This window comes from Saccostrea cucullata, unplaced genomic scaffold (assembly GCF_032062105.1).
Source record: "Saccostrea cucullata isolate Sc308-1 unplaced genomic scaffold, CSIRO_AGI_Scuc_v1 ctg8190, whole genome shotgun sequence".
In the NCBI taxonomy this organism is placed as follows: domain Eukaryota; kingdom Metazoa; phylum Mollusca; class Bivalvia; order Ostreida; family Ostreidae; genus Saccostrea; species Saccostrea cuccullata.
In genome coordinates this window covers 3,963-29,784 of record NW_026927276.1, presented here as the reverse complement: position 1 = coordinate 29,784, position 25,822 = coordinate 3,963, and the positions used below count along the sequence as shown (strand labels likewise).

Genomic DNA, 25,822 nt, shown 5'->3' with positions numbered 1-25,822 from the left:
GTTATATGTTTTAAAATAGCCCGACTTTTTAATGACAAAACAATAGTCGAATGAGAGATAAAGTGTAACAATTAATTTTGCTATGATAGTACTATCAGTCAAATTAGGCAGATCATTGTAGAAGTTTTGAACGAACCTACACATTAGTTTTCAATCAACTTAGAATTTTTTTAAAATGAATTTCGGTTTAAAACACACACATATATTTTAATCCTTTTTTAAAGGACAACTTGCCTCCATATATTTCATCGATCAAATATACAAGTAGTTACATTCCACAAATCATCATCTTGTGGAGACTAAAATCTCTGAATATGCTTAACTAAAAAGACATCACTGATTCTACCACATCTCATTTGTATTTGAATGAACATGTTTGAATCATCATAATGGCTCCAGATCAACTTAACTATCTGACTATCGGCCATCCCCATCACAGGCATTATTTAGGTACATGTAATAATATTTCACTATCATCAACATACAATATTTTCCAAAATTATCCAATAAGAGCATGCTCTGAGCACAAACATTTATAAAACCTAGGTATTTTACCAACAAATAAGCTGAAATAGTGAAAATTTTAAATTCACTTTTTAAAAAATTAAAAAAAAGTTTTCATTTAGTCAGCTTGGCTATTGATGAGTCATGATGAGCTATTGATGAGTCATATTTTAACCTTCATGTTTTATAAATATAATTAGGTCATTGTTTAGTGCCATTTAACTTCATAACTAGGTCAAGGCACATTTTCCAGCACAAACTATATTTAAATTGGTACAATGTACATGTATGAATCTCAGAAAAATCATTCCTAAATTTTACGTCCAGACTTTAATTTCATTTTTTTTTTGTTAAACAGGAAATTTTAAAAATATATATATATATATTTGAAAAATTGATATAAAAAACACAATTTCTAATTTCTAATGGTATTCGTTAATTCTACAAAGTTTGAAAAATATTCATTGTTTAAAGATTGAATTCATAGCATATTCAGCATTTTGATTTTTATCCATGTTTCGAACCTTGAATTCAGTTTCTAATACATCTCAGTTCCATATATCAAAAACCTAACATAAAATTTAAACTGTTTGTGAATTCTTTGGCATTCTATACAGCATTCTAAGAGTCCCTAATTTGTAGCACCCGCATTAGGTTTGAGCATTTTTTCAAATTCGAGCACATTTGATTTCATTTTCTCCAAGATTTCTTGCATTTTGACATTTTCTATAATAGCATTCTCGTCTTCTCTTCTTAAGGTAAGTTTTTCAATGGAATTTAAGATCATCTAAGTACTTCTTTCCAGTGAAGGTTTCCAGTCTTCGACAGATATCCGACATCATCGACCAAGTGTCATCAAATTCTTTCTGCGGTGTGGAGGCTGAGCTCACATGTGCAGTCAATTCATTTCGAATTAATCTAATTCTCTCGATATCGTCACCCACTGTCACCTTTCCTGCTGCAGGCATACTGTCATCTCCCCATTTTCCTTTTGTTGGCATAGGGATCGTTGAACAAATGTTTCTAATGCACTTGTATGTTAATGAAATATCAAATTCTTCATATCCAGAATTGTTGGCTTTTTTCAAAATATCTTCTTGATGTGTATACAATTTCATATTCTTCCTTTCTTTGTTTGATAATAAATTCACCTTGTTCTCAATGTCAGATGCAGGAATCTCTGATTCTAGAATATCTCTGCATGCCTTATTTAACACATCATTTGTAGCCATACCAAGTTTTGCAAATCTAGACCGGCCTTCTAGGTTTTGCCCAGAGGCCACAGGAGTACTGGAATCACTCACCTCTCTCTGAAAAAAAATTAAACATAGTAAAAATGATGAACCCAACTGGAACTAGTCAAATGAGGTACATAAGTGCAAAAAAAAAAAAAACACTAGTTACTAAAATGAAGCTAACTTCGCAGAAAAGGAATAACAAATATCAAAATCAATAAAATTATTCTCATGTATTAAGCAAAGCTTAACTTAAAGTAAGTAGCAGTTGTAAAAGTATTTAATTTTTGTTAGGTCACACAAAAAATAATACTATGTTGATATCGTGTGAAATCACCCTCGAAAAATTAAATTTATCGATTACATCTCATGAAGAACAAACCCAAGCATTTTTTTTCACAACAAAGAACTTAAACCTGCACTTTGACAATATTTTAGCCTGTGTTACTAAACTTCCTTTTAAAGGTGCATGGACACATATTTGATTGATTGATTGTATACTGTTTAACGTCCTTCTCCAGAATATTTCAATGATATGGAGACGTCACCATTGCCGGTGAAGGGCTGCAAATTTGGGCCTATGCTCTGCACTTATGGCCTTTGAGCAGGGAGGGATCTTTATCGTGCCACACCTGCTGTGACACGGGGCCTCGGTTTATACGGTCTCATCCGAAGGACCGCCCCATTTAGTCGCCTTTTACGACAAGCAAGGGGAGGACCTATTCTAACCCTGATCCTCACGGGATTACAAATATTTGAAGTTACTATTTTCTGTATAGTGTCACGACTTATATTTTGATAGCATTTCACACACAAATAAATTAAAAATCACATTTCATTTAAATGTTAATAAAATTTCAAATTTTATGGCGGTTTTGCTTCACACATTCTTTTACTTTCACAAATTTTAATTTTGACAATCTTGTTGTGTATTAAGGAGATATATGTAAACTTCATCCAGAAAAATTATTTTGTTCAGAGAAGAAATGTTACAAAGCAAAACTCCTTTACAAGAATCGTTGTTCGAGCTAAATGTTGTGTACAGCTTTTAACAAATTGTCACACCCGTTAAACGTACAGTTTTTGTTAACAGGGTACAAGCTCTGTTATTGTTGATGTTTAGGATTTACCAGGTGCGTTCGATCGTTAATGCCCACTCACCACAACTGCACGGACTGACAATATACTGTGTGTACGTTTTGCTTTCGGACATTTCTGAATTTTCTGGATTATAGCTTTAGAAATTTCACAATACATGTATATACAACAAGATTGCCACTGTTCCTAAGTATAATGAATAAAAGTTAAATATGTGAAAGTGATGTAAAAATTTGAAGTTTTCATAACTTTTAAATGAAATAATATTTTTAATTTATTTTTGTGCGAAATGCTTTTAAAATATGTAAGTCGTAATATTATACAGACAAGAGGCCCATGGGCCTTTTAGGTCACCTGAGCATCATGCAACAACTTTCCACAATTAAATTTGGTTCGTGTTTTAATCAAAAAGCCGTGAAATTCACAATTTTGAAAAAGGCACCATTGCTTATCAAAGAGCAGATTTCAAAGCATTAATTTATTTAAAGAAAACTATCCCATCCCACGATACCCCTGACCCAGGGGCCATGAAATTATCCATTTTGAAAGAGACACCTTTCTTTATCATAAGGCCAGCATTTTTCTTTTATTTTTAGGTTTAGTTACGAACATCAGAATGAAAAAGTCCCGTGGTTAGACTGTAAGCTATAACAGAGACCTAAACCATCTCGCTGTCAATAGCTACCACAAGCAGTTTTAAACCTGTGGGAGAAAAATAATTTGCACACACACTTTTGTATATGTCATTGAATACATAATTATTTCACCATCATGTCATTGTGCAACAAAGTCGTAAGCATTTTATTTGTCCTCTGAATGAGTGAAACGCTTAGAATGCCACTCCTATCTCTAAATTTTTACACTAAATCAAGCTATGGTGCTGCTATGAACTTGGCAGATATACCTTTATTTACCCGCCCTGTTCATCTTAAAACCGGAAGTACATGTTCGTGAAGAACAAAGTACGGTATTGGCCAAAAAATGCCGGCTGTCAGACCTGCCCCGTTCAAAACATTTTAAATAGCTTAGAATTTTTAGAATTAAATATTTTATATACCTGATATATAATTTATATACCTTTTATAGACTCAAAAGTAAGCATTGGAAAAATAACGCTCAATACTGTACCTTTTATAGCAGAACGTCGAAATTTTGCGAAGAATTTGACGCGACGTCATACGTTTATCATGTAGTAAGCGTAATCTGAAAATCCTAACGTACTTGCTAGGACACAGTTTATATTAAATATAAATTTAAGAAAATTAGTTGTTGATTTGTTAATACGTCATTGTTGTTTTGTTTTTGCTTTTTTTAATTTATTTATTATCATTATTACTTACAATGTAAAGAAATCAAAATTTTCAACTTTTTATTTTTTGAAATTTTTTTGCATCACATTATAGCATCTTGTTTGTACTTTCGAAATATATCAGTCTCACCAGAAACAAAAACGACAACTTCCGGTTATAAGAGAAAAACTGCATATTTTCTTCCCATCGTAATGTATTTGAAATGGTTTTTGGAATTTTTCCTACTGCAAATGTCTACAGTAACGTCAAATATTTTAGTAAAATTTACTTCCGGTCGCGTGATTTCCGGTCCTCAAAGTGAGAAGTTATCAACGCTAGATCTCGAGAAAAGAGAAATAAACTGTCTTTTCTCTTTAATAAGATATTTGCTTTCATTTTATTTTCTGTTATGAAACTGTTTTAGCCTCAATTATACGTTGTTTGAAAAACAAAAAGAGACAACTTCCGGTTAAAAGAAAATAATTTCAGTGTTTTTCTTTCCATTATCTTCATTTATGAATAAATGATTTTTGATAAAAACTTCCACTTCAAAACTCTTCCGGTCTAGTAAAAAAAATAGCTGTACTGATGAAAAAAATAAAGTGGTTAATCTTGATGAGTTGGCAAAAACAATTAAGATAAGATTGTCTGCCGTCACTTCCGGTCGTCACAGGAAGTGATCAAAAAAGTTTTAACTTTTCTTTTAATTCTCATCACACTATTGCATTTTAATTGTTGTTCCGATATATGTCCGTCCCAAAAGAAACAAAAACAGCAACTTCCGGTTATGAGAAAAAACTTTATTAATTATCATACTATCCCATATATATATTTTATAGAATGAGTTTTAATAAACTACTTCCTTCTACCTTAAAATGATAAGTTTACAAAAAACCTTTTTTGAACTCGAAGTGGTTAGCTCGAATGGTTTTGGGATCGAGCCTAGATGATATTTTATCCTTTATTTTTTTTTATATTACAATTAAGAAGTCTGAAGAACGGAAGACCTTATTTGTTGCTGTAGCAACAAGAGTATCTAGTTTATATTATAATTATTGGATTATAGTATAGAAGACTATGGTTATATTTAATGTACAGGAGAAATCCCCCCTCTAATGGTCAATTTTTCTAATAAACTTATATAAAGACATTAAATCATATAAATAGGAATGCGAGGGATTTCGATCCCGATTTTAAAAAAAATTTAAGCACAGTTAAAGCTGACATGAAGTCTTAAAAACTCAACATTTTCATCTATGTACGACTTGTTTCATACCAAATATAGCGTATTCCGCCATATTTCTTTCAGATACCTTAAGTCTCATTGTAACGATATATACCCCAATGCGCTCGTTACAGTTGAATGATGTTTTGGTTTGGGTATCGACTTGTGCACATCTCCGATGGTAAAGCATAATTTTATGAGAACCCATAAGGAGATCAAGACATTTCAAAACCACAATAAACAAAATAATAATTATATTTCTAAATAATTATTGATTTGAATCAAAAGAAAAAAATGCAAGTTTGGTGAGAAATTTAGATGCACGAGTACATATTTTTACAGTGCGCCAATTTATGCAAAAAAACCTTGAAATAAAAAGCAGTAAAATCTGCTCAATCATAAAACACAATTTTATATTATATAATTTGAATGGAACAAAACAACCAACGTCTTTGATTTGCAGGTCCTATGCAATTGATGCATATCGAGAAAACGCCTCGAACGCTGTAAACGTACTCATACCTGGTAATAAGGTTACTGCATCGGTTCGAAGATGTGCACAAGTCAAGTGATATACATCCTGAATTCCATTTATTGAAATATGCATCACAAAAAAGAAATAAACTCCGTAAAAGCTCGATAGTAAACACACTGTCATTACTCCGTACAGACTAGCAAGTCGATACACTTAGTCCGTGCTGATCAGATTTTGGTCAGGGAAAATATCACAAGTGGAAAGAGAAGTTATTTGGTATCTGATAGGCTGAAGGGGGGGGGAGGGGTATTATAACTGATGTCCATAAGCTATAATTGTGAATTGTCTATCTACATGTAGTTCTAATATACATTCTATACAAAGTCATGTATATAGTCTGCAGTTGGTTTGCGTCGCAAAATTCATTTGTCAATTATAACTGATTATTTTAGTATAATCTCAAATCTAAACCAAGTAATTTGATGTAAGGTTATTATTGACTTCAAATCTTTAAAGCAATTAACCAGAATACAATTTTTTTGTGTGTACATAGATCTATACGTTCTTTAACAAACAAACACACGAAGAAATGTCATCCCTTGTTCAGATTGACATTTAGGCATTTGATTTTTTAGGCGAGGGGGGTGGGTGCAAAAATAATTGACATGACCGTGATCTAAATATTCTTGGAAGACAGACATCTCTGCCGAAGTCAATTTTGAATTTTTTTTAAATGTGTCACTCCGACCACAAACTATGTGCATTTTGAGGAATATAAATGTTTTATAATTATGTTTTTATAGAGAGTCTTTCGAGATTTCAGTATCCCTGCCTGATAGTCTAGCTATTTTTTTTATATATATATAAATAATTTCTGTAGGAGTATTTGGGAGATAATTTTAAAAGCAAGGGTAGGGATTCTTGACACTGGTTGAATACGGATAATTTTTATTTACTCTTTTGTATATTGAATTTTCTCTCTCCCTGTAACCATCTCTTAGGGCAATAATAGTGTCTTCCCACAAATTTTTATCAAAATAGAAAATTTGGTGAAATAGTCATAACACCAAATTTTCTATTTTAATAAAAATTTGTGGGAAGACAATAGGTATAAGCTCCTACGCACTTTGTGCTGTCCATTTATTAAGCCTTAGGACAGATCAAGGATTTTTTTCAGGCGGGATGTCGAAACATCGTAAATTGAATAATAATTTTAATTTGGACGAGAGTTTAACCCAAACGGCCAAATTGAAAGAGAGACTAGAGGTATTGTAAGCAATGGGCTCACTAAATGATACCCCCGCCTCCCATATGGTTATAATGGCAAAGTCCATATTTTGCTGTTGTCGCTAAACCCAAAATACGTGTCGGATCAAAGAGTAAAATAGGAGGTGCACAATGGTAATATGTAATAAACCTAAGATTCTGTGAAAGTTTTATTAAATTTCACTAAGTGGTATAAGAGGATTTGCAGATAAGAGATGGGTACCCGAAAGCGTAACAGACCGACGGACGGACAAAACTATTACTAAATACCCTCCCACTTTTCAAGCGGGGGATATAATAAGCGCAAAATACACATCACAGGAATGGGTATATTGGGAACTTTCTCAAATACCTTCTCAAACGCATTGGAAGCAAATTGAAAGTGGGGGGGGGGCCTAAGTGCAAAGAAAATTTTTTATACACTCAAAAAATCTGAAAAGCTTAAAAAAAGGGGGAAATGTCCTTTTCCAAAACACGAATATCCTATTTCGTGTGGGGGAAAGGGGTGGGAGGGGGACGGGGTAGGTTCGAACTTCAGTAACAAAATTTTTCTCCAAACACCAGCACTTTCCTCTTTTTTAACCTAAACTGCGACTTGTCTGTGGAACGTGGGGGGGGGGGGGGACTTAACCTACGCAGACATGTTGAATGTCTATACTATGTATATATTTGTAAAAAAAGCCAACCCCCAGTTCCGACAGCTATGCTCAAACGTACGAGTCGAACCTGGACCTGGACAACAGACAATGAATTTTTATAAAGGTAATTGTAGGTAGAATGCGGAAATCCTCACGGGGGGTTTCCTCTCTCTTTCTATGTGTTTTTTCTAGTAATCATTAATTATTTATGTCTAGAAATTTAATTCACATTAAATTCTGTTTTCATTATCACTGTACCACAGAATCAAACTCGTTTATTATACCCCTCGCAACAAGTTGCATGAGGTATAATGTTTTGGACCCATCAGTCAGCCCTTTTTTTTGGTCAGCACAACTTCTTAAAAACCAATGCACAGAGTTTTGTCAAACTTTCGAGATATTTATAGGAGTCTTTGCACATCACCAGGAAATTCCAAATTCTTTATTTTTTCAGGAATTTCCGCACGTTTACATTTAGATTTTGGCCATATCTTGAATATAAAGATGAGCAGTTTTTCAGCGCAATTCCTCATAAACCGCTGCACACAATTTCGTCAAACTTTGCAGATATTTAGGACACAAAGTGCATAGATGTGCATATAACAAGGAAATTACGATTCCTTTATTTTTTTCTGGGAATTTCAGCACTTCGACTTTTGGGGGAGCGTGGGGTATGTTTTCATTCTTTGTGCATAAAATTATAAATAACTTTAATCAAATTATATTAGGTCTAATAAAGCCAATACACAGTATTTATTTGATAGTAATTGATCATAAAGAAATCCCATCTGTTTCCGACATTTTTCTTAAATTATTTTTATGAGAGTGTTAGTGTATGCATGTTTTATTACACACACCCCCTCATATCACAGGAAAATATCTTCAAAAGGTGAATGGTTCGTAATAATGTATGCTTTATTATAAATTTAATGAATTTAAACCATGTAATCATAAATTCTATTTGCAACATTTACAGACAAGAGTAATGTTTAGTTTTGAAAAAAATTACTTGCATTTTTTTCAATCAACCCCACTGAGCTTTCAAACTTTGATATTTTCCCTGACCAAATAAAATGATCGGCATGGGCCACATGTGTCCAAGCATCTTTTACTGTTGAGTTAGCAATGGATTACATGACTTCTGAAATGCATCTTTCAATAAAAGTAAAATAGGATAATTTTTTCGACATGCGCACATCCCTGTAACGATAGCAGTATATTCAGGTAAATGTTTTATCACTGCGTTTGACGCGTTTTCTCGACCTACATGGATTTTTGCTGTATTTTCTATATTGCTGCAAATGCATTCAAAAATAATTTAATTCTCGGTATAGTTCTATTTTTTTTGTTGTTGAATTCTTACTTTTCAAACATGTATTTGGTCAGTTTATTCAGTTTATGGACTTCTAAACACTATGCTATCGGAGATGTGTACATGTCGACAGCCAGGCTAGAAAATCACTCAAGTGAAACAATTCTACAAGGCTATATATAGCAGGTACAGGTAGTCAAAAATCTTTGATTAAATATGGCGGAATCAAAGAAATATGGCGGCAAGGGCGTACAGGAATGTAGTAAGTCGTACAAAGATGAAAACTGATGCCTTTTTAAGAGTTCATGTCAGCTTTAACTTTTTAAAATTAGATAATGGGTACACGAAAACAAATTGTTTTTTTGAGATATATTCATTTATATCCAACTTGATGACAGAGTAACACTAAAAATTTAAATGTAACCCACCCAACCCCCTCCCCCCATTCGAGTTTAATGAGTTCTTATCATTTATATATGCCTTACACAAACATTTTTGTTTAGATAAGACATGTAAAATAATATTTGATAAGACTGAAAATGAATAATCAGTAAATGTTTTGATTCAAAAGTGGTTTTTTTTTAATTTTTTGGGAAGGGGGGTATAAATCGGACTTTCAGTTCAGACTGAATAACATAACAGACATTCTTTCAATTCGCTTAAAATGTTTTAAAAACCTTTTCGGAAATTTTAGTATTCATCTGATTACTCTACTCGTTTTTCACTTAAAAGGCTTTCTACATTTTTTATTTAGGTCCGTGTAAATACTTGCATACGTATAAGAGTCATTTTTATATATTCAATACATGTTAACAATGATGTCGGATAAGTATAATCGCTCGTTGATTTTTTTTCAGAATCCTCACCTTCTAGCAGCCGATGACAAATATTTATTCCAAATTCCAAATGTTTTTATTTCAAGTTTTTGCCTATTCTTTTCAGGATCAAAATGCTTAAGTTGCTAGTATCACTTTCCATTTTTTCATTTCTCGCAAAATTTCCTTGTGTCTTTACTTTTCTGATAATTGAACGTGTTATACGTGTGATTCTCGCAATAAACATAAAGATTCTAACGGGCTAATTCACAGAACAATACAGACAGGTATTTCCTGTATGTTAAGGATATACGAAGATGTAAAATCAATGTATTGTTCCATGAAAAGTTATTTTAATCATTTTCCACAGGAATTAAGGTTAATAAAGTAAGCAAAACCAAAAACAAAAAACACCAACAACCTGCAATCCCCATATACTAGTACCCGGGAAACACGGATCTTCCATTAGTTGGCCCATGACAACCCCCTCCCCCATAAATAGATATTTCCGTTTCTGAGAGCGTTGCAGTGACATAGCATCATTTTAGAGGTTAAGGGGGGGGGGGCTGCCAAAGAGAAAAAAATTAACTTACAGGAAAAAAGTTGACAAGAAAAAAAAATGATAATAAAAAAAATTTAAAAACCCAAAATGGGGAGAAATTGCCCACACTCTGAAGTTAAATTTCGGGAATAGGGTGTAGAGGCCAACTTCTTTCAGTACTTTTATTTTCATACATTATATACGTTACATGTACATGTACTTTACCCTTATTTTACTGTACTGTAACAAAAAGTTGAAGGGGGAGGGGCAACCGGCCTTTCAATGAACATTTCTAATTGTTAAATGTTTGGAAAAATGTGCCCCCTCCCCCTTCCTCCTGTTGCTATGTGCCTATCTTGAATTATTTTGAAAGAGTCGCTAGCGTTTTCTTTAGCAGTTTTAGATTGGCTTTTCTTATTGTACATATGTAATTTCCTGTATTTCCCAATTTACGTCATCAGTTTCTGTTTTCCATATTACAAAATTTAATGCATAATGTTACTTGTATCGAGTGGTGGTATTTTATCTTCATAAACATGTATTAATATGGTCGCAATATAAAGATTAGTGCAAAATATAAAAAAAAAATGCTAGTTTTTCTTCATGAACTTCATGATCACAAATTACAAAATGTATTGTCTATGCAATCGGAATTACCAATATACCTGGATTTACGTAGTACGAAATGCATTTACATGTATCTGTGTATGTAAAAGACGTATACTGTTTACGGAAATGACTAATTTTACTGCACACTCAGATTTTTTTCACAGGGAAAAACTAAACAAAAAAGGTGTCCAAACACTTATTTCATTGCTGACAACTTTCAAAGACGATCTGCTTTCCTTTGTAACAAAGAATCACATGGGTTCTGTCTCATCTGTTTGATTCTCTACTCTTAATTCTTTTTTTAAAAAATCTGAAAATCCAAGGATGAAAGGGGGGAGCCCTTAGCTTGATCACAAGTCAAAAGCTGCAGAATGTCGCTGACCTTTGTCAGATAAATTTCAGAATTCCACGAGCATGTACATTGTATGTCTTTCTTTTTTTAATTAACCAAATACGCACCATGCACCCTTTCCCGCTAACCACTGGCTTCTAAATACCAGTATATATTTGTGTTTCAAACATGTACTAGTAATTTAAGACTTTCACTACTGAAATGATTATCCCCTTAGATTCCAAAAAAACCCCTGTTGTCCCCCTGTGAGTCCCTGACATTTTCCTGACTCTCCCTGACTTTCTCCTATGATCCCCTGTCGTTGTCCCTGCTCTCCCTGTCCAGTCCCTGTGGTCCCCTGTCGTTGTCCCTGCTCTCCCTGTCCAGTCCCTGTCGTCCCCTGACATTCTCTGATCTCCCTGTCCAGTCCCTGTGGTCCCCTGTCGTTGTCCCTGCTGTCCCTGTCAACCCCCTGACGTCCCCTGACATTAGATTTGACCCAGAAAAAGGGGTTTTAATATGTTTTTTCGTGAAATTTTCCAAAAAATACCAATAACTTCTTTGAAAATTATTTCATACTTAAAAAAAAAAAACAAACTTATAATAGGTACAGATTGTTTAAGTTAGTCAGCTTTTCAGATGAAACTCACGGTAAATAAATTCCAGTAAATTAAAAAGAAACATTTTAATTTTAAATATAACACGTGAATGCATTTGAAAATAATGATATCTCTTCGTAAATGTCTTTCTTTATTTGTTTGTTTAAACATCTTTATCACTCCTCATAATGGATAATTTATTTGATATTTTAAAGTTAATTGATGATTTATTTCATATTTTATGAATTAATTTATTCATATGTTCGGTAAATTTATTATTTTTCAATTTATTTACTAGTATACATTAATAACATATCGATGAGTTGGTTCATACTCTATCAATCAATTTATTTATGTACTCATTTAATTACTTTTTATTTTATTTTATTTATTTATTTATTTATTTATTTATTTATTTATTTATTTATTTATTTATTTATTTATTTATTTATTTATTTATTTATTTATTCCTTTTTTTCTTTATTTATTTATTTATTTATAAATTTATTTATAACTTTTTTCTTTCTTTCTTTTTTTATTTATTTATTTATTTTTTTCTTTATCTATTTATTAATTAATTAATTTCTCTTTTCTTTCTTTCTTTCTTTCTTTCTTTCTTTCTTTCTTTTTTCTTTCTTTCTTTCTTTATTTATTTATTTATTTATTTATTCTTTCATTCATTTATTAAATTCATTCATTCATTAATTCAAGGAAAAATGTCTGTTGTATCAATATTCTCCTTTTTGCGAGAATTTTATGAGGAAATAAAAAGTTCTTTTCTGAAAATAGATATACAATTTTACGACATGAAAATGAATTATCTATGTACATCAAGAAGAAAATGTTCCTGTAACAAGATTTGGAGCGTATATTTGAGCAAGAATGGATGTGGAGGGAACTGGTCACGAGAGATTACTGTATTGAATATAAATTATCAATTGGTAACATGGTCCATGTCTTTGTATTTTTACATAATATTAATTATAATGGCTACACGTATATTACCAAAGGATTAAGTATGCCAACGTCAACTTATAAACTGTTACAGGTGCAACACTGGTGTTAAACAGGAGGATAGTTTATATCTTGCAGTGTTTTCAATTTTCCTTAATGATCTGTAACATGATAAAACAAAAATGTGTAGGTATAGAGGAGTTAATAGTTATCCTTAAGCTGGCTAACCCTAACCTTGTATTAATATTTAGAGATGATAGATGAAATATTGGGTTGATAATAAGGTATCCAGAAGTTTACAAAATATCTAAAACGAACTAAATTGCTGGTGCAGAGGTACCCGTTAGAGAGTTCATTAAAACATTTTTATTTCAACAAAGAGAGCGTGTTATTTTGGATGTGAAGACCAAGTGGCTGAGTGGGTACGGTCGCTCTGCCGCAGAATAAACAATGTACAGTGGCCAGTGAAAAGACAATAGGTGTCTTGAATTTACGTGTACCCCGAGTGTCTGGTCAACGATTTAATGCTTTGAGTATAAAAAAAACTGCGACAGGATCTTGAGAAATATTTTCCTTGAATTATAGCTAGGTGTATGTACTAACTGTTTTAAGAACTCATACCAAATCCGATTTAATATATGTACCTGTCAAATCAAATCATTTGATTTGTTTAATACATGTATAATGAAAATTCTGTATGTGTGTGTGTCATGGGGGGAGGGGATAAAATTAAATTATACATCAAGTCCGAAAAATTGAACTTCTCTTATCTAAATTTAAACCAGTGAGGAGATCTTAAAGAAAATAAAACTGGTTAATGGAACATTTAGATTACCATTTATACATGCAGCTGAGACATCGATCTTTTCATAACTGTTTCAAAGAAAAACCTTTTTTGAATGAAAAACCATCAATAGGAATGTGTTTTATGAAAATGAACAAGTTTTACAAACGAAAAAATCAAACGAAGGAAGGCACACGCCCGGCGCACCGTTCCTAGATCCGCATTTAAATTCAACCCCTTATTTTACTCTTCGTCTGATCAGTTTCTAACATTCTGCTTGACACATAGGCGTCGGAAGCCCCATAAGCCCCCCCCTTTTTTTCCAAATATATACTTAGTATAAACATTGAACATATCTTCGTAAGTTTAGACCCCTCCCCCCTCCCCACAACTTTCCGGAGATACGTCTTAGTATGGGTTAAAATTGGGGAAAATGTTGGTGTTTTGAAGAAAATATTTACTGGAGTTCGAACCTAGCCCCCCCCCCCCCCCCCCACTCACGAAATAGAATTTTCGTATTTGGGAAATAGACATTTCCTTTTTTTTTGGCTTGTCATGTTTTTTTGGAGGTATAATTTATTTTTTTTTCTTAAACTAAGTCCCCCCCCCCACTTCCGACGCCAATGCGACATTAATTCCAACTTTTCATTCCTGAATCACGATCAATTTGTTTTTCTGCTTCAAAGATTAAAAGTTTATGCCCCTCTTAAAATATACTCTAGAAAACTGTTTATTTGGTATACATGCATGTATGATGTAGATTGATTTCATATTGTTTAACGCCAAGTCGGCAATATTTCAGCCATTTTTTGGTCTATGATGTAGATGCAATAATGCAGTCTGCGATTTTTGAAATTTTTTTTTCTGACCCCCCCCCCCCCCCCGAGGGCTACATTGATGCAGCTAGCTGTCTATGTATGCGCCCCTCAGTTGTAAAGTTTAACCCCACCCCCTCTTTCGGTTTAACAAAATCAATGGCAATATTTATAACTGACATATGTACCCTCCTTCCCCCATGTCTAAATGAACAAATGTCCCAAACTTGTTTCCAATGTCCTTGAAATCAGATTAAAAACTAAAAGCACTTGGCTAGCAAAATTATCATATACTCGTGTCATCAAATTTTTGATCGATTGCTTTCTTCACTACGTAAATATTTATTTCCCCAACATTTTTTCCGGAAAAGGTTGTTCTTCTAAATGAAGTTTTTATACTACACAATGAAACCGGATGTGCGTGACAGTGGCAAGGCCATGTGTTTGTAATCCAGTTTGTAGGAGGGACCCTGGGCCTGGTGAATGCACCGAAATGATACTCAAATTCAAAGATTTGTGTAAGTTTATTTGTTTATTTAAATATTTTAAAGTCTATTGATGCATAGTCATAAATACAATAAAGTTTACAGAGTTATGAAGTAATCAAAACATCACAGTATTCAGTTCTAAACTGTCAGTTTGTCTAAAATGTCATCAGCTGTCAATATGGTTTTTCCGGTGTTCACAGACTCTTCTTCCTACCATTCCCACGCTGCAGCATGGCCAGGGGGACATCAGAATCGCTGTCATCGTCCGATTGGAATGCTGGGTTGTCTACACCCCTGTAGAAAAAAACAATACTTTAAATCAACATGATCATGGTAAATATTTTAAGTCAGTTGCTACAAAAAGGAAAAAAAATCTGGGAAATATTTCAAATAGGTAAAATACTGTATTACACATGAAAATAATTGTACCGATACAGATAAGGACAATCTTATCATAATTATATAATCATGATAATCACTTCACATCACAACAAAATTATATGATGTTCATATTTACACAACTGTTGATTTAGCTATTAATTCATTTACATATTTTATCTGTGTTTAATTATATATACTTGAAAATAGACATTGATAAAAATAAATCCTTAAAAATCTTTTATGAGAAGGCAATCCTATTTAAAATGAGATGTTAGACGCTACACTAGTGTAGCAAGTATGCAAGCAGATCTAACATCTCGTTTTAATTAGATTGGTAAGAATGAATATACAAAAGAAAAATATTTAATTAAAACTTACATATCAGCATTCTCTGTCGGTAGGAGGGGCTCATTTTCTTTGTTGACATCTGCGTGCTTTCTTTTCTTTCTCAGGATCTGGTGGGCAGATCTGTCCTCCTTTTTGGCCTGCTCCCTATAAAAGAATGAATTGTTTTAATCAATCTATTAAATTAACATTTAGTGGTATTTAGGTAAAATAGAGAATATAAGAACACAATTACAACTGCCATGGAACGAAAAGAAATAAGAAGAAAATCTAATTAAAAATCGATATGCACATGTGATTGTACTTTGTATTGCATGAATAGTACTGTGCTCATTTAATAACCATGGGATTTAAATTAAGTATATAATATATTTTTAATTTAATTTAACAGTTAATATTAATCTCTCAGAAGATTGTTTGTCTTGTCAGAAACATAATTTACCTCTTTTTGGAGTAGTACCGCTGCCACTCCATGCTTTTAAGCATACGGCTCCGCAGCTTCTTTCTGTCAATAGCATAATTTGGAAACTGGACCCCAAGTCTGATGAAAATTTCCTCGAATGCAGTATCCATAGTCATGGTGTTCTTGACAGTAAAGGGCATGTACTTCTCTATGGTGGTGTTGATGAGCTTCTGTTAAGATAAAATAACATATTAAAAAAAAATCATTTTTACAGCAAATTTTAGAAGTAATGGGTGGGTTCACCCTAATTTCATGTTTGCACAGAATGATATGCCACATTTAACTACAGGTAATAATATGATGACAGTCTGACCATTATGCAGATCTTCATTTTGTTATAATTTAGATCGGGCTCGTCAAACTGCACGTGACATTTGGTGCGTCTAGACTCTGACGTCACATGAAGTCAAATATAAGTCACATACATTTACAAAAAGAACCCTGAATAGTGCTGAAAGTAAATGATCGAGGAACGTTTCCTTTGCTTTTTTTCTTCAATATTTATCCATTAAATCAGGGCATGTTTACTTTTGGTTGTACTTTTGCTGCTATTCTCACAAGAACATAGCTTCAATGTAGCCTTAACAAGTGATGAATTGTGGGTCCAGATTACTGTGTTAAAATTTTTTTTCGAATAAATGTTCAGTAGTCCTAATTTTCTCTTCGCACAGGCATTGCTTTAAGAGCTCAGTGACAAGCGTCGCAAAGCGACAGTTGCTGCACTGGCTATAATATTAATTTTAATATGTAATTTTTCCATTAAGATGATTCCATCCTACTGTGGGGTCATAGGTTTTTGCAAAAACTGTTATTAATCAAAATTCATATCCAAAATTTTTTGTAAGAATGCTTTTCATTTATGTAATGATTGATTTTAAAAAGCATGTTAATTGAAAGAATTTAGAAAATATATATTTTCTTTATTTAATGAATTTATCAATCTTTAACAAATGTTAACAAGGGCAGTAACTTACTCAAACCTTTATATTGTACAAGTTTTTTTTAAATTGTTCTCTGTTAATCGCAGTTCAAAAGTATGCAAAAGTGTGTATTTTTGGACTACTCACCAAAAATGTACAATTTTTATGTTGGTAGACATTATACTTTAATCAGTTTATATCATTAAACTTTAGGGAATACTATAGTATATAAATGAAATGTTATGATTTAGTGTCATTTCTTGGAAACTGAAGGTAATTCTGAATGAAAAACTTAATAATTAAGTATAATTCTTTATTGAATATAGCTCATCAGTATAAATGGTATATAAACAAAAACAAAATACATAGAATGAGTGGCAAGACTTATGCATAATTATATCATTTCGTTTCTTTCCAAAGATAAATAAATAGGGCTTAAATAAATGAATTGAACATTTGCCTTTATCTTTTGAGTGTTTTGAGAAAAAAGGACTAGTACAATTTTTTGTATTGAATACAGCTAGTTCGTGCAAAAAATTTTGGTATATAGAATAATAATTTTTGGATATACATGACTGTTACAGTAATTTTCTTTAAGCTGCTTATCATTAATCTGCTGATCAAACAATCACCTGACATGTGACATCTTAAGAGCAGACATTATATTTTATTATACTTTCATGTTAAATACTAAAATCTAATTGGCTAGAACGCAGTTAACAATCCATTCTATTGACATCAGCCTTAGCAACACATGTGTAATCAGTTCATCAACATGCACGATGAACATGATGAAGAAAGCAATTCAAGTGTACTTTCACTGAAAGGACAAGATAGGGTGACAGCCGAATCTGGCTCCTTATTTGATGTAAAAATCAGAACACTAGTAAAATTGCGATAGTTTGTAGATAAGAAGTTAAAATGATGCTTACTTTAAGACATGCACTAATTTTGATTCAGTTTAAGGCTAACATGGAAGCCACCTAAGCTATAGAGGGTGCAAAAATAGAACATTTCCTCAATTTTTCCTCAAATATAAAGAATCAAATAAAAAAATAAACTAATGCATTTATTAACCCCATTTAATTAAATTTAAAAAAGCATGGATATTAATTATGATAAATCTTTGATGCAAACTCATTTTTTTATGCAAAAATATTATGTAAATGCATGATGAAAAAAAGAAATAAATAACTATAGCAATTACAACCGTAAGTGTTGATTATAATTAAAAATTTGCATATAAAATATACATTATTGAATAACACTTGTTTTTTCTGTGTAATATATAAGAAAAAAATAATGGGGGCAAGTTGTCTTGAGTAGGGGCGAGTTATCTTCACAAGTGTTTGGGGCGACTTGTCTTGGCCGGGGGCGAGTTTTTCTGATTTTGACCCCTGTATATTCTAAACCTCAAAACCACCACTCATTTTGTGGCAGGGGTGAAAACAGGTTTTCATGGATGAACTCTTAGATCATTCTGAAAGACACCCAAATCAGGGGTCAAATACTGGTCTTACCCAATTGTCCTTTAATTTAATTATAAATTCCTAATTTCTGCCAATAAAGTTTGATAAATTGTTAAGTAAGCTGCTTGCTGATAACAGCATGCATTATTCTTTATGGATGACATAGAATTGTAGAATACAGAGAAATAAACATACTCAACAGGCCTGTGTGCATGCTTACATGCAGAATCAGTTATAATTGTAGGTATACAAAAGTTAAACACTTCAAAGTGTCCTAACTTCAGAAATATTTTATAATTATATTATCAATTAATATTCATTTTTGACAAAATATACTATAGTGTATTTCAAATTTGTACTCACACAAAAAACAGATTGATTACTCAGAACAAAATTTCTTATAATAATATGCAACGTACTTTATCAGGGCCAAAATAAAATTAAAGTTTGCTTGGAATTGCTGCCCGCTTCATTGAAATATATGCAGTCAGGTTAGTTCTTTCCTCAAAATAGCTTTTTTAAATCGGGTCTGAGGTTACATTAATTTAACAACACAGATTAATAAAAGGCTTTCTTTTTAGTATTTATTATGATATAGGTTTGACAAACCGTTCTGTGTAGTGCTATATTTATTTTTTTTCTTCAAAAAGACAAAAATAATGTTAATAAAATAAAAGAAAGAAAAAATAAATGAGAATCACTACTGTTCATTGAATATATTTATTCATTTAGCTTCAATTTAAAAAAAAGAAAAAGAAAAATATCCCTACTGGGTCTGAAAACCCCCAGGCGGCTATTCCAAACAAACATTTTTTAAAGGATGGCCTATAATATTTTATATTAAGATTTTTTATATAGTGACATAAATAATAATAATAATAAAAAAAACTGTACCTGTACAGTGCCATGTTCAAAGGTCCCCCTTTTCCACATGTTTTGAGGGTCCTGTTGATGATCTTTGGGGAAATCAAAACTGTATGTCTGTGTGGAAACAGTCATTTTGGAGGAGTTACATGCACAAAACAGTCCAAGATTAATTCTTGCACAGCAGAAACAGTTAAAAGTACAAGTCCGTGAAAGTGGTGCACTGCGTTGCAGACTAGGGGACACAAAATTACCGGCACTTACACTATAGTCAGAGTCACTAAAAGTTAAGGCACTAAAGTTGGAATTCATGGCTTTTCAGACTTCAGATCACTTTTCAGACTATCCACAACAAATTCAACAGAGGAAATGAAATCAGGGTCCACCTTCAATGTTTTTTTTGCTTGCATGTTTTTATTACACATACCCCATTTATACATAATTATAAAGATGAGAAGGGCTTCAAGGAGATAGTTACCTACAATTAATTTCACATGGGGTCAAACAGTAATTATGAAACTCATCAGATCCTCTGAACTTAAATATGCAATTCTATTACTTAAATTGCTATATAAACACAAAAGTTGTTAATTAATGTGTTTCTATTTGTGATTGATATGATTAAGCATGTTAAGGAAAAGAAAAACACTGATTCAGACATACATTCACCTGCAACTGAACATGTGCCTAAAAGTATAACATATTGTATGAATATAGGGAATAAAATATCAATTAATTACAACTTCACATCAACAATAATAAATTAAAAATAACATCCTATACAACATGGCTAACTTTTGATAATAAATGCCAATGCAATTAGAATTATTTGATGCATTGATTTTCCTTTTTTAAAAAAAATGCAAATATTTTTAAAATAATTATGGAAATAAATATTTCAATAATTTTAAAATGTCAAAGATTTTAAATAAAAAGAAAATCAATTAATTTGACAGAAGATATCAACCTAAAACAGGCCTGTATGTTTGTGTATAACAAGCTCTCTTTGAACAACCTCTGTTTTTAAATCGCAACAGTAGCTGTTTTGCTTGTGTATACCCATCTCTCTTTGAACTTCTTCAGTTTTTAAATCGCAACAGTAGCTGTTTTGGCATCTATACGCAGTGCTATTGATCTCCTCACATCAAAGAATGAGAGTCTCTTCAGTAGTTCTTTGAAGAGGGAGGGGCGAAATCCCAATTCACATTAAAGGGTCATAGAATTACTAACTGTTGAAGAGTAAAGATGTAGGGTTTATGAGATAAAAAATGATATGAAACTGGTACTTTTCATGTTAATTGGTCTTTTCTGGCTTAATTATGATGCAGATATGCAGGGAAATGGTAATTATTTTGTTACACTTACAGAATATTTCTAGAAAAAGGAGCTATTTTCAGCCATGTTAGTTAATTGTGGTTAAATCGAATAAATTGTAAAATTAGGAAAATTAACACTTTTCTTTATTTTTTACTTATTTTAATTTTTTATTTATTAATTTTTTTTTTTAAAGAAGAAATTCAAGGAAATAAGAATAAAAGGAGATAAGGAAAGATTATGTTTGAAATTTAATAATTTAGTTAAGACCTACTTTAGATATTGATTTTCATTTACATCAATCTTTTTTATTTAGTAAACATGGTAAAAGTGATAAATGCATGTTTATATTAATTTAATAAAAATAATAAAATGGCTTTTTTTATCAGGTAATATACTAGCTTTTTTTTAAACAAGCCTAAAATTATTTTTCTTTTTCAGAGGATAAGAAGTTTTGTCTGTGCACAGTTTGTGGCGGAAAATGGATTAGGAATTCCTTGTTCTACTACCATCAAAAGCGCTTTGTCGAGAGTGTGCATGAGGGTTCACCAGCTATCCCAAAGTTTCGTTTCAAAGAAAGTGATGTACAAAATGAATCCTTACAGAAGCCTCTCTACAGTGGAGCTCGCACTAGTGTATTGGATGCCATCATGAAGCACATGTACATTTTCAGCATGAATCATGGGATGTCCAAATCTGCTGTCTCAGATTCTTTGGCTTGTGAAAAATCATCCCTTCCTCAGCCAAACAATCTTCCTGGATCCTTCCAAGAGGCGAAACACTTGATATCACCACTTCTTATGCCTCTCCAGAAATATGACGCATGTATCAATGACTGTGTATTGTACAGAGATACCAAAGAAAAACAATTTGTGACTCTGCAAAGCTGTCCAGTGTGCAATGAACCACGTACAAAAAATGGAATTACACAGAAACGCTTTACATATATGCCAGTTGGACCGAGACTAAGTAGATGGTTTGGAACAACAAATTTGTGCAAATTGTTGTATGCAAACAGATTGTCTGTCAATGGAACTGTCAAAGACTTTACTGATGGGAAATTATACAGTTCTTGGTTTCAGCCCGGTGGAGTTTTTGAAGGAGTACCAGAATCCCTAGCAATCCCTCTGTCCTTATTCACCGATGGTGTTAATCCAAACAAGCACATGACAAGTTCGAAATCTATGTGGCCCATCATATTGACATGGATAAACTTGCCGATTGACATTCGACAACTTTTAGGCCCCATGTTACTGGTGGGAGTCATTCCAAGTGGAATCAAGGGATCTGAGCCAAAATCATTGGAACCATACCTTGAACTTTTAATCGATGAACTATTGTCATTGACAGAATTCACAGTATACAATCAATATGAAGCTGCACCGGTCACAGTCAAAGTTGCCCTTCTACAGTTCTTGTGTGACATACCTGCATTCTCCAAATTGTTCCATCTCTCAGGCCACGGAGCTTTGAGGTCATGCCCTTACTGCACAGAAGCTGGACAACACTGTAAACACCTCCATAAAACAATCCACAACTCAAATAGACGGTTTCTGCCTGCAGATGATCCCCTTAGGACTGCAGATGACTTTGGAAGTGTAGAACAAAGGGAAAAGCCCGCACCTTACTCGCCAGAGAACGAGATACAGTTGAGGGAGAAATATGACAGGAAACCAAATAACAATCAAAAATCAAAGTTGCAAAAGGAGACAGGTCTGAAAGGAAAGTACTCATTGCTTCGTCTGCCCTACCACAACCGCATGCAGCAGATGCAACCTGATGCAATGCATACCCTAGCTGACTTTATTGGCCATCTTCTTGATGCACTAACTGGAAAACACAGTACAACAAAAGTCCAAAAATGTGAGCAGTCATTTGGAAGGTTCAATGATGTGTGGAACTCGTTTCCTGACTCTGCTGTGATCCAAGACCCCAGACCAACGAAGAAGAGGAAGACGACGAAGGATACATCTACAGAGATACCCCATAGTGTTCCTTGGTCACTTAGTAAAGAACAGATAAAAGAGGCCGACAGAAGAGCTTCGGAAATCTGCTACACTGATGTGCAAGATATAACTCCAGGACCCCACTTCTCAAAACCCTGGACACTGAGAACCATGAATTCCAAGTTGCAGGTAAATTTAAAAACATGTGTATTTAATATTGTTATCATGGTAATGAATTTTATTGAATGATATGTCAAATTGATGTTAAATATAAATTCTATTTTATTGAAGGATTCTGAACAATATTGTAGTTTGCCAATGAGTTTAAAATACATTGATAGATAACATGGATATTGATGAAAGTGGAGTAAACTAAATTCATCTGACTAAAAAGAAAAACTGATTATTTTGCAATTTGGATTTTTTTTTTTTTTTTTGGAAAAGTTGTCTGCCTTTGATAATAAGCTATACATTTCATTTTGTCAAATTATATGTGGTAATTAAATTATATATATATCATTTCATATTTCTACAAAAGAGAGTTAATGCATATTATAACCATGATAACAACAGATTTGTATGAAATTCAAATTACTCGAGATCTTTACAGTACATGCCCTGTCCATAAATATCAATGTATCAATAGAATTCAAAGTGCAATTAATTGAACGATAATTAATTTATTAAATGCTGAAACTGGAGTATGTTTCTTTGATCATGTTGATAAAATGCTTTCATCATGATCATGATTAATCGGTTCAGACCATTCATTTATGAGGTACAAAATGAGGTTGTTATGCATTGAATACCCAATATATTTTTTTAGATTCTACATACGAAAAACAGTAACAACCCTCTCCAAAAGATACATACAAGTTTTAATTGCTGTAATAAAAATTCATGTTTAAACAGAACAAACTGTGTTTTATTATTAAATGAAATTTTCAAGATACATTGTACTTTTGTTTAACAAGTCATGTTATTCTTATTTCTAGTTTGTGACAAGTGGAGGATTGGAATGGTGTGTGAAGGGATTTCTTCCACCAACACAAGAAGAAACACTGTTCTTTCTACTGAATGTGTTAAAGAGAATGATAACACCGGTCTTGAAAGAGTGTGATGTACAGCAGCTCCAGGATGATGTTCATACAGCTCTCTGCCTTCTGGAGAAAGATTTTCCTTTGTCTCTTCAGGTAATTAAATTATTAATTTCTTTTTTAATTAAACCGATTCAAAACAGGTATTCTGTTCTTAATTTTTTTTTTTGCTTTTTAAGGATTGGATTAAAAATCATTTAGTTCAATTTTTTTTTTTTTTTAAATCATATAATTCATAGAGGTGTAATTATTGAGGTTAAGTGCTAGCACATATTTCATTTTCTTTTTATTACAGAAGGTTCCTGATATAAATATAAATCCTGTGTTGTTATGGTTAAAGCATTTATTCAAATTTAATATGCATTTTAGATTCTTTATATCAATACATGTATAGATCATGATAGATAGATTCAATTTTCACTGTATGATGCAGTAAATACTTGTGTCACCTTAATTATTTAGTTACACAATATTGGATACAGAACTAAATAATATTTCCTAAAACATTTGTGCAAGTTTATTTATTTTTCTTTTTTAATTTCAGAATTTAACAACTCATTTGATTCACCACATGGTTGATGGACTTTTGGATTTTGGACCAGTATATGGGCGATGGCTTTTCCCTTACGAGAGAGCAAATGGGTGGATCAGCAGACAATGCTTACGGAAAGGGGTTGAGGAGTCGACTGTCATGGAGACATACGTGGTAAGAAAACCTCTTGGTAATAAAATTAATCTTGAAAATAATTCAAATTTAATGAGATTTCTAGACTAAATGTTATCTTTTTCCTTGCACTGTCAGATAGAAGCCACCATGGTCAAGTTTATTAATGAATACTAAAAAAAAAAAATTGAAAACATTAAAAAATATTTTTTTTTTATAACAGTAATATGTATACTGTATACACATTACAAAAACTAAAATTGCAATTCTCTGAAATAAGAAATGCCATGCTGATTGAGTGATAAATACCACACATTTGAAATCATTAAGTTTCTAAATCTGTCAATATTTTTCAGATATATGACTGGTGTGTTCATATGGTCCTGAGCCAACAGTTTAAGCCATCCGAAGTGTTTAGTGGTGAAAGCAGACTAGTTGATCTAGCAGAAAAACTTTCAAGTGAACAGACTGAAACCTGTATTCAGATGATTCCCGACCAGCATGACCAAGCTACGTCCAGAAAAGAGAAATCTACCCTGAAAAAGTCAAAGCTGACACCCCAGATGATGGATGCCATGTTTCGATTTTATGTGAATGTGATGGCTGTCAATGTGATGAGTTTCCAAGATTCAGTCATGGAGGATCATAGGTCTTGTTCTGTTGTTGACAATTGTGGCCGAACTGTTCAGTACCATGGGAAAGGATTCAAACGAAAAACAGCATCCGTTGTAAAGATTCCTTCTGTCAGTGGTGTCCAATTTGCAGAAATTCTCTACTTTTTGTCCCACCAGATGAACAACTGTTTTCAAGACTGGGTCGTGCTAAATGAATTCCCTCTTGCCACGAAGGAGAATGGATTCTACTGTTTTGAGCCAACATCTGTTCGCCAGAGACTGATGCATGTTTCTTTGTTAAGTCAACCATTAGTGCATGTGAGGAAAGAAGGACTATTGTGGGTACTAAACCATTGTTGAAATGCTGAACAATTACAACCAAGTTTTTTCTGGTATTATGCATTTACCATACTAGTTTGGATGATCTCACACAAACTTATATGCATTACTTTGAAATGTTTACGATATTTGTATATTGTATCATGAATGTACCAAGATCATCAGAGCATTTGATTAAGTTTACATGTACAGATTGAATGTCTATATAATTGTCTTTTCACTTTCTAAAAACACATAAGGTACACAAGGAACATGAGAGTTGATTACATTTTCAATTACTTTTTTTTGGTGCCCCAGTTAGCCAATATCTTGATATATCATGTTTATAATTTGATATTCATAGACAAAGCTTTCTTTTTTATAGCTGATTTGGTAAATTTAAGAATTTTATCACTCCTGCCTCTAGTGATAATGCAGTATATGGACTG

The 25,822-nt window shown here is 32.6% G+C and overlaps 2 protein-coding genes across 2 annotated transcripts; one reads left to right on the top strand and one right to left on the bottom strand.

Moving 5' to 3' along the window:
• Positions 1–1,271: 1,271 nt before the first annotated feature.
• Positions 1,272–19,801, bottom strand: LOC134273910 (uncharacterized). The gene is made up of 6 exons (XM_062756126.1): positions 19,451–19,801; positions 16,147–16,337; positions 15,738–15,851; positions 15,193–15,272; positions 3,502–3,539; positions 1,272–1,814 (listed from the first exon to the last, which is right to left on the bottom strand). The coding sequence occupies exons 1-6, from the start codon at positions 19,730–19,732 to the stop codon at positions 1,272–1,274; spliced, it is 1,248 nt and encodes a 415-aa protein (XP_062612110.1). The 5' UTR covers positions 19,733–19,801.
• LOC134273911 (uncharacterized) lies at positions 15,185–25,822 on the top strand. The gene is made up of 5 exons (XM_062756127.1): positions 15,185–15,311; positions 21,176–22,869; positions 23,676–23,873; positions 24,322–24,483; positions 24,798–25,822. The coding sequence occupies exons 2-5, from the start codon at positions 21,385–21,387 to the stop codon at positions 25,413–25,415; spliced, it is 2,463 nt and encodes an 820-aa protein (XP_062612111.1). The 5' UTR covers positions 15,185–15,311; positions 21,176–21,384; the 3' UTR covers positions 25,416–25,822.

Bases quoted from the DNA above. Each gene is read 5' to 3' on its own strand.
- LOC134273910 (XM_062756126.1), bottom strand. From the start codon at position 19,732: ATGAATTCCAACTTTAGTGCCTTAACTTTTAGTGACTCTGACTATAGT. The intron at 3,540-15,192 runs GTAGGAAGAAGA...TTTCTCCCACAG, and splicing joins CATGCTGCAGCGTGGGAATG to GTTTAAAACTGCTTGTGGTA. The intron at 1,815-3,501 runs GTTTAGGTCTCT...ATTTTTTTTCAG, and splicing joins TAGCTATTGACAGCGAGATG to AGAGAGGTGAGTGATTCCAG.
- LOC134273911 (XM_062756127.1), top strand. From the start codon at position 21,385: ATGAAGCACATGTACATTTTCAGCATGAATCATGGGATGTCCAAATCT. The intron at 22,870-23,675 runs GTAAATTTAAAA...TCTTATTTCTAG, and splicing joins CCATGAATTCCAAGTTGCAG to TTTGTGACAAGTGGAGGATT. The intron at 24,484-24,797 runs GTAAGAAAACCT...AATATTTTTCAG, and splicing joins CTGTCATGGAGACATACGTG to ATATATGACTGGTGTGTTCA.